The sequence below is a fragment of the Carlito syrichta genome, unplaced genomic scaffold (genome assembly GCF_000164805.1).
Source record: "Carlito syrichta isolate Samal-C Ts95f unplaced genomic scaffold, Tarsius_syrichta-2.0.1 Scaffold305632, whole genome shotgun sequence".
NCBI classification, from domain to species: Eukaryota; Metazoa; Chordata; class Mammalia; order Primates; family Tarsiidae; genus Carlito; species Carlito syrichta.
Window position 1 is genome coordinate 1,139,777 of NW_007249728.1, and position 13,196 is coordinate 1,152,972.

At 36.9% G+C, this 13,196-nt stretch overlaps 1 protein-coding gene across 1 annotated transcript in view; it reads left to right on the forward strand.

Moving 5' to 3' along the window:
- The window catches only part of GRIK1 (glutamate ionotropic receptor kainate type subunit 1), a gene marked incomplete at its 3' end in the record, with an annotated part of 308,353 nt that extends 299,092 nt beyond the window's left edge, over positions 1-9,261 (forward strand). The window contains exons 5-6 of the mRNA XM_008061876.1: positions 5,475-5,528; positions 9,088-9,261. Of these exons, the coding sequence (XP_008060067.1) occupies positions 5,475-5,528; positions 9,088-9,261 (228 nt within the window). The remainder of the gene's footprint in view (positions 1-5,474; positions 5,529-9,087) is intronic.
- Positions 9,262-13,196: the final 3,935 nt, after the last annotated feature.

Consider the following 13,196-nt stretch of genomic DNA (forward strand, 5'->3'; position numbering starts at 1 on the left):
AAAAAAAAAAAAAAAAATAGCTCATGGTCTACTTATGAGTGGGAGCATGCAATACTCAATTCTTTGTTTCTGTGATAGATCACTCAGTATTATAGACTCAGTCCATCCAAGTTGCCGTGAAGTTCATAATTTTGTCCTTCTTTATGGCTGCATAACATTCCATCATGCATATGTACCACACTTTTTTAATCCAGTCCTTTTTTGATGGACAGTACAGTTGGTTCCATGTTTTTGCTATTGTGGACAATGCTACAATAAACATACATGTTCAGGTATCTTTTTTCATAGAGCGATTTAATTTCCTCCGTGTATATTCCCAGTAGGGGGATTGTGGGGTTGTATGGAAGGTCAACTTTTAGATCTTTTAGGAATCACCACAGAGGTTGTTTTCCGCAGAGGCAGTACTAGTTTACGCTCCCACCAACAGTGTAGAAGTGTTCCCTTTTCACAGCATCCTCTCCAGCATCTGTTGTTTTTTTTTGAGTTGTTGATGGCCATCCTGACTGGAGTTAAGTGGTATACCAGTGTGGTTTTAATTTGCATTTGTTTGATGAGTAGTGAGGCTCAGTATTTTTTCATGTATCTATTGGCTGCTTGTGTGTCTTCTTTTGAGAAGTGTCTATTCATATCTTTGGGGCACTTTGTAATGGGGTTGTTTGTTTTTTTCTTTTCAGCACATTTGTGTTCCTTGTAGCTCCTAGATGTTAGGCCTTTGTCAGATATTGGCCAATATTTTTTCCCATTCTGAGTTGTTGGCAAATATTTTTTTCCCATTCTAAGTTGTCTCCCTACTCTCTTGATGGTTTCTTTGACTTTGCAGAAGGTTATCAATTTGTTGAGGTCCCACTTGTCTATCTTCTCTCTTATGGCATGAGTTTTTATTTCATTTGATGATCCATTTTAACTACAAATAAAAGAAAGCAGTAATTGTTTTATATTCACTGAATCAACAGAACAGCCTTTCCATGCTTAGTAGCATAATATAGAGGAAGCACTACAATAGGTACAAGTCACCCTTCCCTTGATGGTTTAAGGATCAAGTTACCTAGGTAGAATGGAATGTCACAAGCTTTCAGGACCTTAAGTCTTTTGGTATAGACTCTTTTGAGTTATTATAATAGATTCTGCAGCAATATAAAGTATAATTAACTATGAATGGTGATTACTTGAGTTAGAGGGGGAAAATACCTTGTTTTCTTGGGGATTTTCTTTTTCATTACTCTCACCCAACCCAGCTACATCAGATCTTAAGAGTTCATCACTTTTAATGAAAAAAAAATTATTTGTCTTCTCCCAATCATGATTATTTATCTATTTGTAATATATTTATTCTACAAAGAATTATAGCAGACTAGAAAAATACATTTAAAAACAAAGCAATAAATATTTTTTAAAGGGAAAATATTTGGCACAAGGTAGAAAACTAGATGAGAAAACTAGGTAAGAAAACCACAAAGTTGGATGACATTAACACACATAAAATATCTACCCTGTGTTCCTCAATAGTTGCCAATGAAGGACCCACAATTTTGACCCTAAACTTCTTAACACTCAAAGCAAAGTTGTAAACAAGATCATTTGCATGGCTCATGATATTCCTGAAATTCTTGAAACAAAAAAATGTATTTATTCAAAAAAGAACAGTTTGTTCCGGCACTGACAATGCTTATCATGTCAGGGGACTGAGATGTCTAAGGATGACATATGTCAGTATATTTTCCATTTCTTTGGCAAGAACCAGCACATGGACCCACCTGAGCACAAGGTAACAGGAAATTCTATTATGTGCCCTCTAAGTTGAAAACTTGGCAAACAGTACTAATGATGTCTACACTAAGAATCTTCAAAATCAATAGATTCAACACCCTCCATATTTGTGATACATGCTGCTATCAAAAAAACTGGATTTTTAACTGTCTGTTAATCTAAATCAGTGATATGATATCAAAAGTTATTTAATAAGAATAATTACATTGAGAAAGAAGCATTATTTGAACATAGTAGTGGAAACAAGAAAAATTTGGACTGCGTTGATAGCCACATTTATTACATATTAGTATGTATGACATGATGTGTTTTGCATCAAAAAAAGATTTAAATAGAGCCAGAACTAATTTAAAATATATACACTGCCTAAGTCAGCACCACTTGGTCAGCTCAGCAGACAAATGCAGTTATCAAAATTCAAGGATAGTCTTTCCAAGGAAAAAGTCAGTTATTAAAGAACTATTAGAAAACTTCCCAAATCATGATTATACTTTTTATTTTGAAAAATGACATTTATCTTGATGTGACATTTTCTTAATCCCTTAATGACGTTTAGTTGAAATGCCAACATGCAGAGAGAAAATCATAAGGTGAATGCAATAGTTTTATTTATAAAGTATGCTACTATTAGGCAACCGAGCTGATGGCTCCATCCAATCTACAGACCACTTTAAGAACAATTGCTTTAAAAGCACCTCCTTTGTTGCCATTGACTTTGCTGCTCTTGTCTAAAAGTTTCTTATTCAGCTGGGTCCTGGAGGGTTCACAAAGTTGACAAGCCAATGATCCACGATTAGACTCATTTCTCTTTTTTTTTTTGAGTTGGAGTCTCACTCTGTCACCCAGACTGGAGTGCAGTGGCCGCTCCCAGCCACCACAGCCTCGACCTGCTGGGCTCCAGCGATCCTTCTGCCTCAGCCTTCCAAGTAGCCGGAATTACAGGCATGCACTACCACGCCCGGCTGATTTTTTGATTTATTGTAGAGGAGGTCTCGCTGCCCAGGCAGGTCTTAGATTCATTTCTTAATTTCCATTTCTATCAAATTCCAGAGAAGAACCAGGGGGCACTAACCCAAGAAAGTAGCTAGGAAAGAGAAAAGGGATTTTTTTTTCCTGGTACAACAAATTAAAAGTGAACCTGGAGGATCCAAGGGTTCTTTTTGCAATAAAAGCAGCCCATTGGCTGTTTATTCACTGCATTTTCATATCTCTTTCCTAACACTGAATAGGAAGAATATAAAATGCATATTTGCCTCCAGGAATTATATAAAACAATAATAAAAATAATTCGCTAAATGATTGTTAAAAAATAAAAATACTTATACCCTCAACAGGGGATCAAGATCCTCCATAATGAAGCTTAAAAAGAAAATTTCACCCAAGTGAAAAACTATGAACTCACATGCCTTTGCATTGTATTTTCAGTTTCAAAAACAATATTTTAAACCTTTGTGTCCAGCTCTATATCTTAACATAAAACTTGCCAGTTCTCTTTCAAGAGGTAATCTGGGCTGCAATTACACTATCTAATGACCAAAGTGAAAAATTGGATTTCTGACTGACCCTGGCAGGCCAGCTCTTTATGCTCGAATGATATAAGAGACCAGCTAACAAGACCTCACCATGCATGGCTTTAAATGTTATTGATGGCCCTAAAGCAAGTCTACCCTTTAAAAAATCCTTTTGTGTGCCTGGTCTTGTTATCACCATAGGAGTGACTTACTCGCTGTTAGCTTGTGATTCACAGAGACAGTATCCTGTCATTTGTCTTATATTCATGACATTACAATTTCACTAAATATTCTTCTGCTTTACACATTAGTAGAGACAGCATTCAGAAGTGTCGGGCTGGTGTTCATACTATGTTATGTGCTGTCATCAAATACCCTCTTTATTCTCTCTCATGAAAAATCATTCTGGTTTACATAACTTAGGGACATTCCAGGACCTCTGATACTTGTGTTGTCTTTCCTCAGACATTTTCAATTCATCTGTTCAATTGAAAATCTGAAAGTCTTTGTTCTTGAACGCAAATGTATATATTTTCCATAAAGCAGTGATTCTCAACCACTGCTGTGAAAGTTAGGAACCCAGACTGCACTCTCAGAAATTCTAATTCAGGATGTCTCTGTGATGGAACCTGAGAATTGCTGATTTGAAAACTTTCAGAGGGGCTTCTCACTTGCATCCAGAATTGACCATAGTTGTCGGGAAAATGACCTTAGAAATGTGATTTCTAAGTCTTTTCCATTGATTTTTATACAAAGACCAATATATATATATATATATATAGTACCCAAATAACCTGCCCCAAGGAAGATGATACCTTTATCAGAAGATTTAGAGAGAATAGTTGATCTCCAAACCATTTGCAACTTCTTCTTAGTTGATACCCTTTCCAGGAATCCAAAAGTAAGATCACAGTTAATTAATTTCTTCTACTTTGAACCCCTGTCCTTTCTATTCAGCCCCTTTTTCTCCCCTCTTTTACAAAGTAAAAACAATATACACACTCGCAGAATGTCTAGAACTATCAGGATCCAAAAGAAGCTATTGAGAATCAAAATTAAGACTGTGCGATTTGTATAAGAATAGTCCCTATCTTTAATTTTATAATTTAATCTTTTTTTCTCCTACTCAGTCTGTGGGAAACATAGAAAAGGGGTAGAGAGAAAGGCTTCAGAGATAACTATTCATTTATAAATCCTCGTTTAAACATATCTGCATACCAGCATTGCCAATTCAGCATTTAATGAGTTCTATTCTGAGGGAGGCATTATGCTAAGTACTAAAGCTAAGGAGACCAATAAAATATATCAACCTCCCATATGACCCCGCAATCCCCCTACTGGGAATATACCCTGAAGAACTCAAATCACTCTATGAAAAAGATACCTGCACACGTATGTTTATCGCAGCATTGTTCACAATAGCAAGAACCTGGAATCAACCATGCTGTCCATCAAAAGAGGACTGGATTTAAAAAAATGTGGTACATATACATGATGGAATACTATGCAGCCATAAAAAAGAACAAAATCATGAATTTCGCAGCAACCTGGATGGAACTAGGGTCTATAATACTGAGTGACCTCTCACAGAAACAAAGATCTGGGTATCACATGTTCTCACTCATATAGTGTACCTTGAACATCCATAGTAATACTATAAGAAAAGGACTGATAGTGGTGGGAAACTATGGGGAGGGGAGGGAGATGGGATTAATGGTAGTAATATCTGTCTGGGGAAACACCCCTTATCAACAAGGGTGCCTGAACGAAGCATATTTGTATACCTAACCCTTAACAGTATCCTACAATATAAAAATAAAAAATACTGATATATATATATATTTCTAAACATGAAATTGCACAGAAACCTAAACAGCAATACAGACAAAACCTTGTGCCACCACGGACAACTTCAAATATAAAACTTGTTGAGTCTAAACTATTTTTAAGTTTGATAATTAGACTGATTACTTCTATGTAAGTCAAACTGCGTGTAAAGGAAATAGTATTGGCTGGAGGTCAGTGGCCTCGCTCCACACCAGCCACTAATTGGTCTTGGCTTTCTGATCTGCTGAGTCTGGATTTCCAAAGCTCCTTCCTATACCATGTTCCCAAACTTTTGTAGACACCCTAGTAATTATCCATTTCTTATTAGATTTCTGTTCCTGATTCTTTCCCCTTATTTCTCTTGTGCAGATTCTGTTCATGGGCATGATGACTGAGTACTATCACTACTTTTTCACAACTCTGGTAAGTGCATCTAGGAGAAATGTATTCCATATGATGGGAAACATCTTCACACAGCCATTTCCAAGACAGCCCCATCCATGACAAAAGCAGAATATTGTCAGGGAGATTTCCCTTGCTTTCCTAAGAATTCTTTAAATCTGTTCATGCTAAGCAGCAGGTTTCTCTTTCTTTCTTTCTTTCTTTCTTTCTTTCTTTCTTTCTTTCTTTCTTTCTTTCTTTCTTTCTTTCTTTCAACTAGCATCAATGTGTGAACCTTCAGAAAGGGATTTAAATGAAATTTCATTAAACAAAACTATCAAGTGCAAACTATCCATAAAGAAGTATCATTTAGAATTTCTATACACATTAGAAGATACATCCAACTGTGTTCTGGCATTCTTTGATTTGATGTGGCTTTCCTGTCTGTAACCAGTAGATAACTGGGTTAGCCAGGGGTCATTTGTCAGATGTTTGGAAAATTTTCAAGAGGAGTTTGGAAGATGCTCAGAACATTGAATATTTTGCACCATCAAGAAAAACCATGGTTCTAAGCCTTGGAAATTCAAAAGAAATTCTAAGACACCTTAACTCTTGAGAGAGTACCTGATCAAGAGAGAACGATTTGGGACATCTAAGACATCACAATGATGTGATAACATTCATGCAATTTCAAAAATTAGTGACACCACCCCTCATTACTCCTCCCCCCACATATACATACCCACGCACTCCACTTTCTTACATGAGAGGAACACACAGAATTGACCTCTTTTTCTAATATGTAAGAGTATATCAAATAAAATTTACCCCATATTCTAAGGAGCTCAGCAAGAGTAGAATTTTTACAAATAAAACTGACAAGACAGTAGGGGAATTCAAATGATTTGGAATAACAACCAAGGAGCCAATATATTATTCCCAGAAGGAGTAAATTCTATTTCAGACTCAGGTATCTCTGAGACCATGAAGGGGTGGAGAGGACATCATGAGAAGAATGTTTTTGGATAGTTGTCAAAATCATTACTACTCTTGAGTGTGGGGTGAGGAAGTGGGATACAGGGCAGAACTCAGGTTTCTGTGATCTTCCCATCCTCATCTTCCTGTATCCTGATCATGTCCTCTTTCAGAACAGTCAAGAAAAAACTGGGGAACTTCTAAATGTCTTATGCTGCTCACAAATACGGTTCTTCCTGTCACCATGAACACCTAGGGGTTACTCAAGAAGACATGGTCACCTGTTAGAGCTTTCTACTAGCCCTCACTGTACACACTGTAAAGAACTGGTGTTGGAGAAATCTGAGAAAGAATATAAACAATGAAACCTGGGAAGGCGGTCCTTAATGGAGACCACTGAGGATGAACGCGTTGTGCACTTTTTATTTCTGTTTGCCCCACACTCCAGCTTTCCACATCCTATACTCACAAGGGGACATAGCAAATCGTCTTGGATTTTCCACATTGCATAGAAATGTCAAATTGGTAGGACAACCTAATTTTGCACATGTTCGATGTATTTCATTTTAGCATGTTGAATCCTCAGGGATTTAATAGTGTGCTCTGGAAATTTCTGTCTGAAACTCCTATCTCTGGAGCAACTGTCCCTTTATTTACTGAGGGTGGTAAAGGAATCATTTTTCCTGGGTCTTATTCTTTATCTTCACTTCTTTCATCCTTTTCCCTCTGGTTTTTATCTGCATTCTGCCCTGCTTGACTTTATATTCTTTCCATTTTTGTCCATGATTTTTTTTAAAAAAGTTAGAGAAAAAAATTAGTTACTTAATGCAAAAGAAAAAGTCTATAGTACTTTAAAAGGCAGTGCTGCACACCTTTTCTGATATTGGGCTAGTGGCACAGAACTCATAATTCCACTACCTAGTCCAAAGATGTCTTAGGAAAGAGAAGAGTTTATCAAAAGAATAAATTTGCATGCGTCTTCTGTAAATGCAAATTATGAAATGCTTCTGAAGCTGCTGCTCTTGAATAACCGCTATCATTAATGATAATGTACTGTCTTGTATTGCACTTTCAGAAAGCAGTTACATTGTTAGGAAATGTTTTATGGAAGTTTTTAATTTTTTTTCCATTAAATGTTATTCTGAAAGTTTGGTTCCTCCTTTAATGTAATATATTTTTAATGATATATTTTGAGCCCAATCCTTTTTATGTAAGAAAAAAGTTTAAATCGTGACATAAGGCTATTTCAAATGTGAATTAACTTAATAAGCTCTGGTTTACACCCAGCCTCATCTGTAACAGAAAATACTAGATAAGTAAAAACTTTTTTCCTGAAGCATTGTCTGAAAGGGAATGAGTTGTATTGTTAAGATGTTTTCACACCCATGCAACCATATGCTTCAGAATATTCTTTGAAGAGAAATTTTTGGTTCCTATTTTGCACATGTCCAGTGAGCATTCTTCATGTCCTCATTTGTATGAGATCTGAGTTATTTTCATGAGCCAGGATATTTTTTTTTTCTGGTAGAAGTGGTCTTCCTATCAAATCTACATGCAATTTTCAAATTTTGTCTCTGCCAAAAGATCCAGAACAGACTGAGGTGGCAAGATTTGTATGGAGAAGAGTAGTACTATGACCAGTGGTTCATTCTTGTCCTAATCATGTCATCACTGAGAACTTCAGTTTCTTCATCTATTAAATAAAAGCATTGAGCCAAAGGGACTTAAATATCCCTACCAACTCCCCAAACACTATATCCTAGAAACAGAATTCTTTTCAGAATGTCATATTCTGTGCCCAATGGTGTACTTATGATCTACAGCCAAATTCCTCTTCTTGTCTTGTCCAAACTCTAATAGTATTGTGAAAACAATCTGATGAAAGCAAAAACTGCTTACTGTCTTAGAGTTTCTGAAGCAGCATGCAAATGAAAAACAAAGGGAAATGCTATTGTATCAAAATGGTGTAGTATGGTTGCAATTTTTGTTTTAATCTACAGTAAATTCACTCTTATCCATGGGGAATATGTTCTGAGACTTTCAATGGATGCCTGAAATCTATGATAGTACCAAACCCCATACATAACATATATAGTATGTTTTTCCTATACATACATACATACATAACTAGGGTAAAGTTAACTTTATAAATTAAGCATAGTACTCTCTTGGTTTGGGGCCATTATGAAATATAATAAAGGTGGCTTAAACATAAGCACTGTCATACCACAGCAGTCAGTCTGATAACTGAGACGTGACTAAGTGAATATGGGAGGGTGGCATCTACAGTATGGAGAGCCAGACAAAGAGGTGATTCACCTCCCAGGTGGGATGGAGCAAGATAGCGTAAGACATCCTCACACTAATCAGAATGGTGGGGAATTTTAAAATTATTGTTTATTTCTGGAATTTTCCATCTAGTATGTTCCAACAATGGTAGACTACAATTAACTGAAACCATTGGCCACAGAATCTCAGATAAGGGCTTAGTACTGTATTCTGTGATCATTCATTCTTTTGATTAAGTAGTAGAAGATTACTTTTCTGCAATCATTCATTCTTTTCTGGATAAAGAATGCCAAAATGCTAATTCTTTTCTACTTTTATTATTTTTTATACTGCCTAGGACCTATTTGCTTTAGATCTGGAACTCTACAGGTACAGTGGTGTAAACATGACTGGATTTCGGTTGCTTAACATTGATGACCCTTACGTGTCATCCATCATTGAGAAGTGGTCCATGGAAAGACTGCAGGCCCCACCCAGGCCTGAGACTGGCCTTTTGGATGGCATGATGACAGTAAGTCATTTTAAAATAAAAGCATTTTAGGACATGCTTGAATTCCTTAAGGGTTAGGTTAAGTTCTCATATGCCTTTAAAATGTGGGTGAGAATTATTGTGTGCCTTGAAAAGAGTAAGCTTTTTAGGTATTTTGATAGTTTGTGATTGGCTGTTCTCAAAAACTGCTATTTTTAGCTTCCTGGCAGTACTTGCCCAAGATAAAAAAGTTGACAAGAAGGTCAGACATGCTGGCTCATGCCTGTAATCCCAGCATTTTGGGAGGCTAAGGCAAGAGGATTGCTTGAGGTCAGAAGTTCGAGAACAGCCTGGGCAATATAGTGACACCTTATCTCTACAACAAATATATTTTTAAAAAAGCTTACATGCATAGCCACCACTATCAGCCAAATGAAGACAAAGCAGGAACCAAAGCTAGGACAAGTGAAGTGACATTTACCTCTGGGAATGTGGACCTGGGGAGGGCGGCAGGAGAAGGAGGAACAACTTGCCTATAAAAGTTATGCGCACCCGGTTTGTATTCCTTGCTTCTGCCACATCTCAGCAAGTGGAGCAGATGTGGAAAAATGCTGGATTTACACACTGTCAGTGCATTCAGTCTTCCTGTCCTGGATACAGGTAGGCAGACTTCTGCAGACCCTGACTGCCATATGTTGTTCTAGAAGCAGATGCCAAGCCCGCCTCCTGACAAGTCAGAGATACTCTTCTGAACATACAAATGGCAAACTGCTTCATCGGAGAGCTTCTTCCTAACGTCATTTGTCTCTCGTTGTCAAATGCACCTTCCTTCACTTTATTGGTCTAATGAAGCTCTCTGGATGATGAAGAAAATAGCAGAAAATAATTTTTTTTAAAAAAGTGTTTTCTATGTAAGAACAGCTGCATCTAAGGGGAAAGATATTGGGAATGCTAGGCAGGTAATAGCATTTTAAATTGGCATAGTATTTTATTCTCTAGTCCCATCACCCAGAGAAGCACTCTTGCTTTTAAGATGCAATTTTCTGATGACTAAAAGGTATCATCTCACAGAAAACTTGGGATTTCTTTTTTCTTTTCCTTATGAGGAACAAATGAAAAAAAGAAGTAAAGGAATGAATTAAGTGGTTCTGGATGATTCCATGTTCAGGCTCCCTGTTTTTCAAACCTGAAAATCAAAAAAAAAATACAAAGTGAGCTGAGAGATGATGAGGGAAAGCGTCTTGGTACAAAAGAGCCTTGCGGTGAATTGAAACATTGCTTTGAATAAGAACAAGTAGAAAATTTCCAGGGAAATACTAGACATCTGAAAGGGGAATGGACCACCAGAGACAGAGAGAGAGAGAGAGAGAGAGAGAGATGCTAGTATGTCAGTTTTTCTCTTTTTTCTCTTGGATCTGTAATTCCAGTGAGTTCAGATGTTGTTCAGCATCCTCTGACCACCTTCCTTCCTTCTAGCAAGATTTCTATCACAGGATGATATCTCAAATACTTTGTACCTGTATTTAGAGTGTACCACTAAAGGAGTTACAGTTTGAAGCTATGTTGACACAGATTGTGGATTTATTAAATATTCATCACAGGTATGGCTTAATTTACCAAAAGAAGTGTCTGTGTGTTCAATTATACTGAGCTGACAAAACAGTTTGTACATATTGACTGAGATGAGGAAGATCATTGAACACAGGAGACAGAACTGTGCAATTCAGGGGGAATATAGGTGAGCTAATGCTGCTGATGGCATGGGCTAATGGCAATCCCATGAGCAAGAAGCATGACACAGCTGAGTCTCAGTGGATGGAAGAGGCCCAAAGATCTTTACTATCATCCCACCTAAGGGAAGGGATTCTAAGCTGTGTTCTTATTGTTATTGTTATTATTATTACATTCTATAAAAAGGCAAGTAGGATTTACCTAACCAGAAGAGGGTAGTTCACCAGGTGCTGTAAAAATGAGTAAATATGTCGGGTCGTGTCAATACTAGTTTGTTTGTTTATCTGTATATTTGTTCTTAAAGGGGCAGGATGCTGTGCCCACTAGGAGTTGGAGACAACAGTCATGTAGATAGTAGTTTCGAACTTGATTATGTGAAGCATGATATTGACATTCATTTATCCAAAGAGTCTTCTTTGCACTTCGGTGTTTTCTTTTTTTTTTTATAATTGCTTTTCTTTTTTTTCTTTTAAAATTGTGGGGTACAGTTAAGGGTTCAGTATACAAATATTCACTGTACGGGTACCCTTATTGATGAGGTGTGCCCCCGCTTCACTTCAGTGTTTTCCTTCTGTTTCTCCTGGATGTGATTAATTTGGGGATGTGGAAGCTAAGTCATGGGAAGGCATGTGAAAGAACATCCAATGGACCAATTGCTGAGCCAACAGTGCATGCTTATGACTCCAAGCCCAGGACCAGTGCTACTAATCTTTGCTCTCAAGTTGCCTGTATCCAAACTCTTTCTTCTCTACTTTAAAAATGCAAAGTCCTTGGCTTCAATTCCTTTGGTCCATACAGTAGATCCTGCACTTCATTCATTCTTGCATGTCAAGCATTTGTTGCCCCCACTGTCTACAACCCTACCTATCCTGGCTTCTCAAATGCCACTTCACCAGAGAGAATTGCTATGAACCACTGTCCAGTAGAGCTGCCCCCTCTCTGTCATTCTTCTTCCTCTTATCTGCTTTCCTTTTCTCCATTGCCCTTGTGACCTGGTGTGTTATATTTTTTACTTGTTTGTTTAGTTTCTTCTCCTACAAAAGCACAAATTTCAGGAAGACAGAGGCTCTGTCATTTTGTGCTCTGCTCTATCTCCAGCACTAGAAAAAGCCTAGCACAAAGTATAACCTCACTAAATATGTATTTAATAAAGGAATGAATGTACTCAATAAATATAAATGATGCATCTACTAAAATTCAGTATGTTAAATAAAAAATATTCAAGTAGCACTGAAATAGTCTCATAAAAATGCAGAGAGAATTCTCATAAATAAGAAATAAGCATGATTAGTAAAAACAGAGATTATTTTAAAGTAACAATATTTGTGAATGTTAAGGCATAGACTATCAACTATTAATATTTAAGTAATACTACTACTATTATCATTACTTCTCTGAAATCATATGCATTATCTCACTGTTCTGTGACTTCCATATAGCCCTTTATAGCCGTATTTTTGTGAGTGTCACATACATACACAGATGCCCATATGAATATAAAATATATATAGGAAATTAGAAAAGATGAGAAAAGTTAATGTGTTTTTACTTCGCACCTAATTATGTATTTCAATATTTTTAAATATTAAAAATTTCTGGCCAGGCTTGGTGGCTCCAGCCTGTAATCCCAGCACTTTGGGAGGTTGAAGCAAGAGGATTGCCTGAGCCCAGGGGTTCAAGACCCAGCCTGGGCAACATGGTGAGACCTTGTCTCTACAATAAATCAAAAATTAGCCAGGTATGGTGGCATGCACCTGTAGTTCCAGCTACTTGGAAGGCTGAGGCAGAAAGATTGCCTGAGTCCAGCAAATCGAGGATATAGTGTCCGTGAGTGTGCCACTGCACTCCAGCCTGGGCTACAGAGTGAGACAACAACTCAGGAAAAAAAAAAAGAATTTTTAGTAGGCAGCCGTGTCTCATACCAATAAACCCAGTGCTTCAGGAGGTCAAGGTAGGAAGATCACCTGAGGTCAGGAGTTCAAGACCAAATTTTTTAAGAATTTCATACATTAAAAAAATCATCAAAGAATATTATTATATATGTCAAAGCATTCAAATCTGAAAATAGAGAAGTCAGTCATGTCCAACTTCAAAAAATCTTTACACCCAACTTAAGAATAATAGATTTAATTAAATAATAAAATGATATTAAAAATAAGATCAAAATTGAGTTATTAAGAAAACTGTTACTGACTCAATAGAGTTCAAAAACAGAGAAACGTATTATTTAGAAACATCTTGAGAAT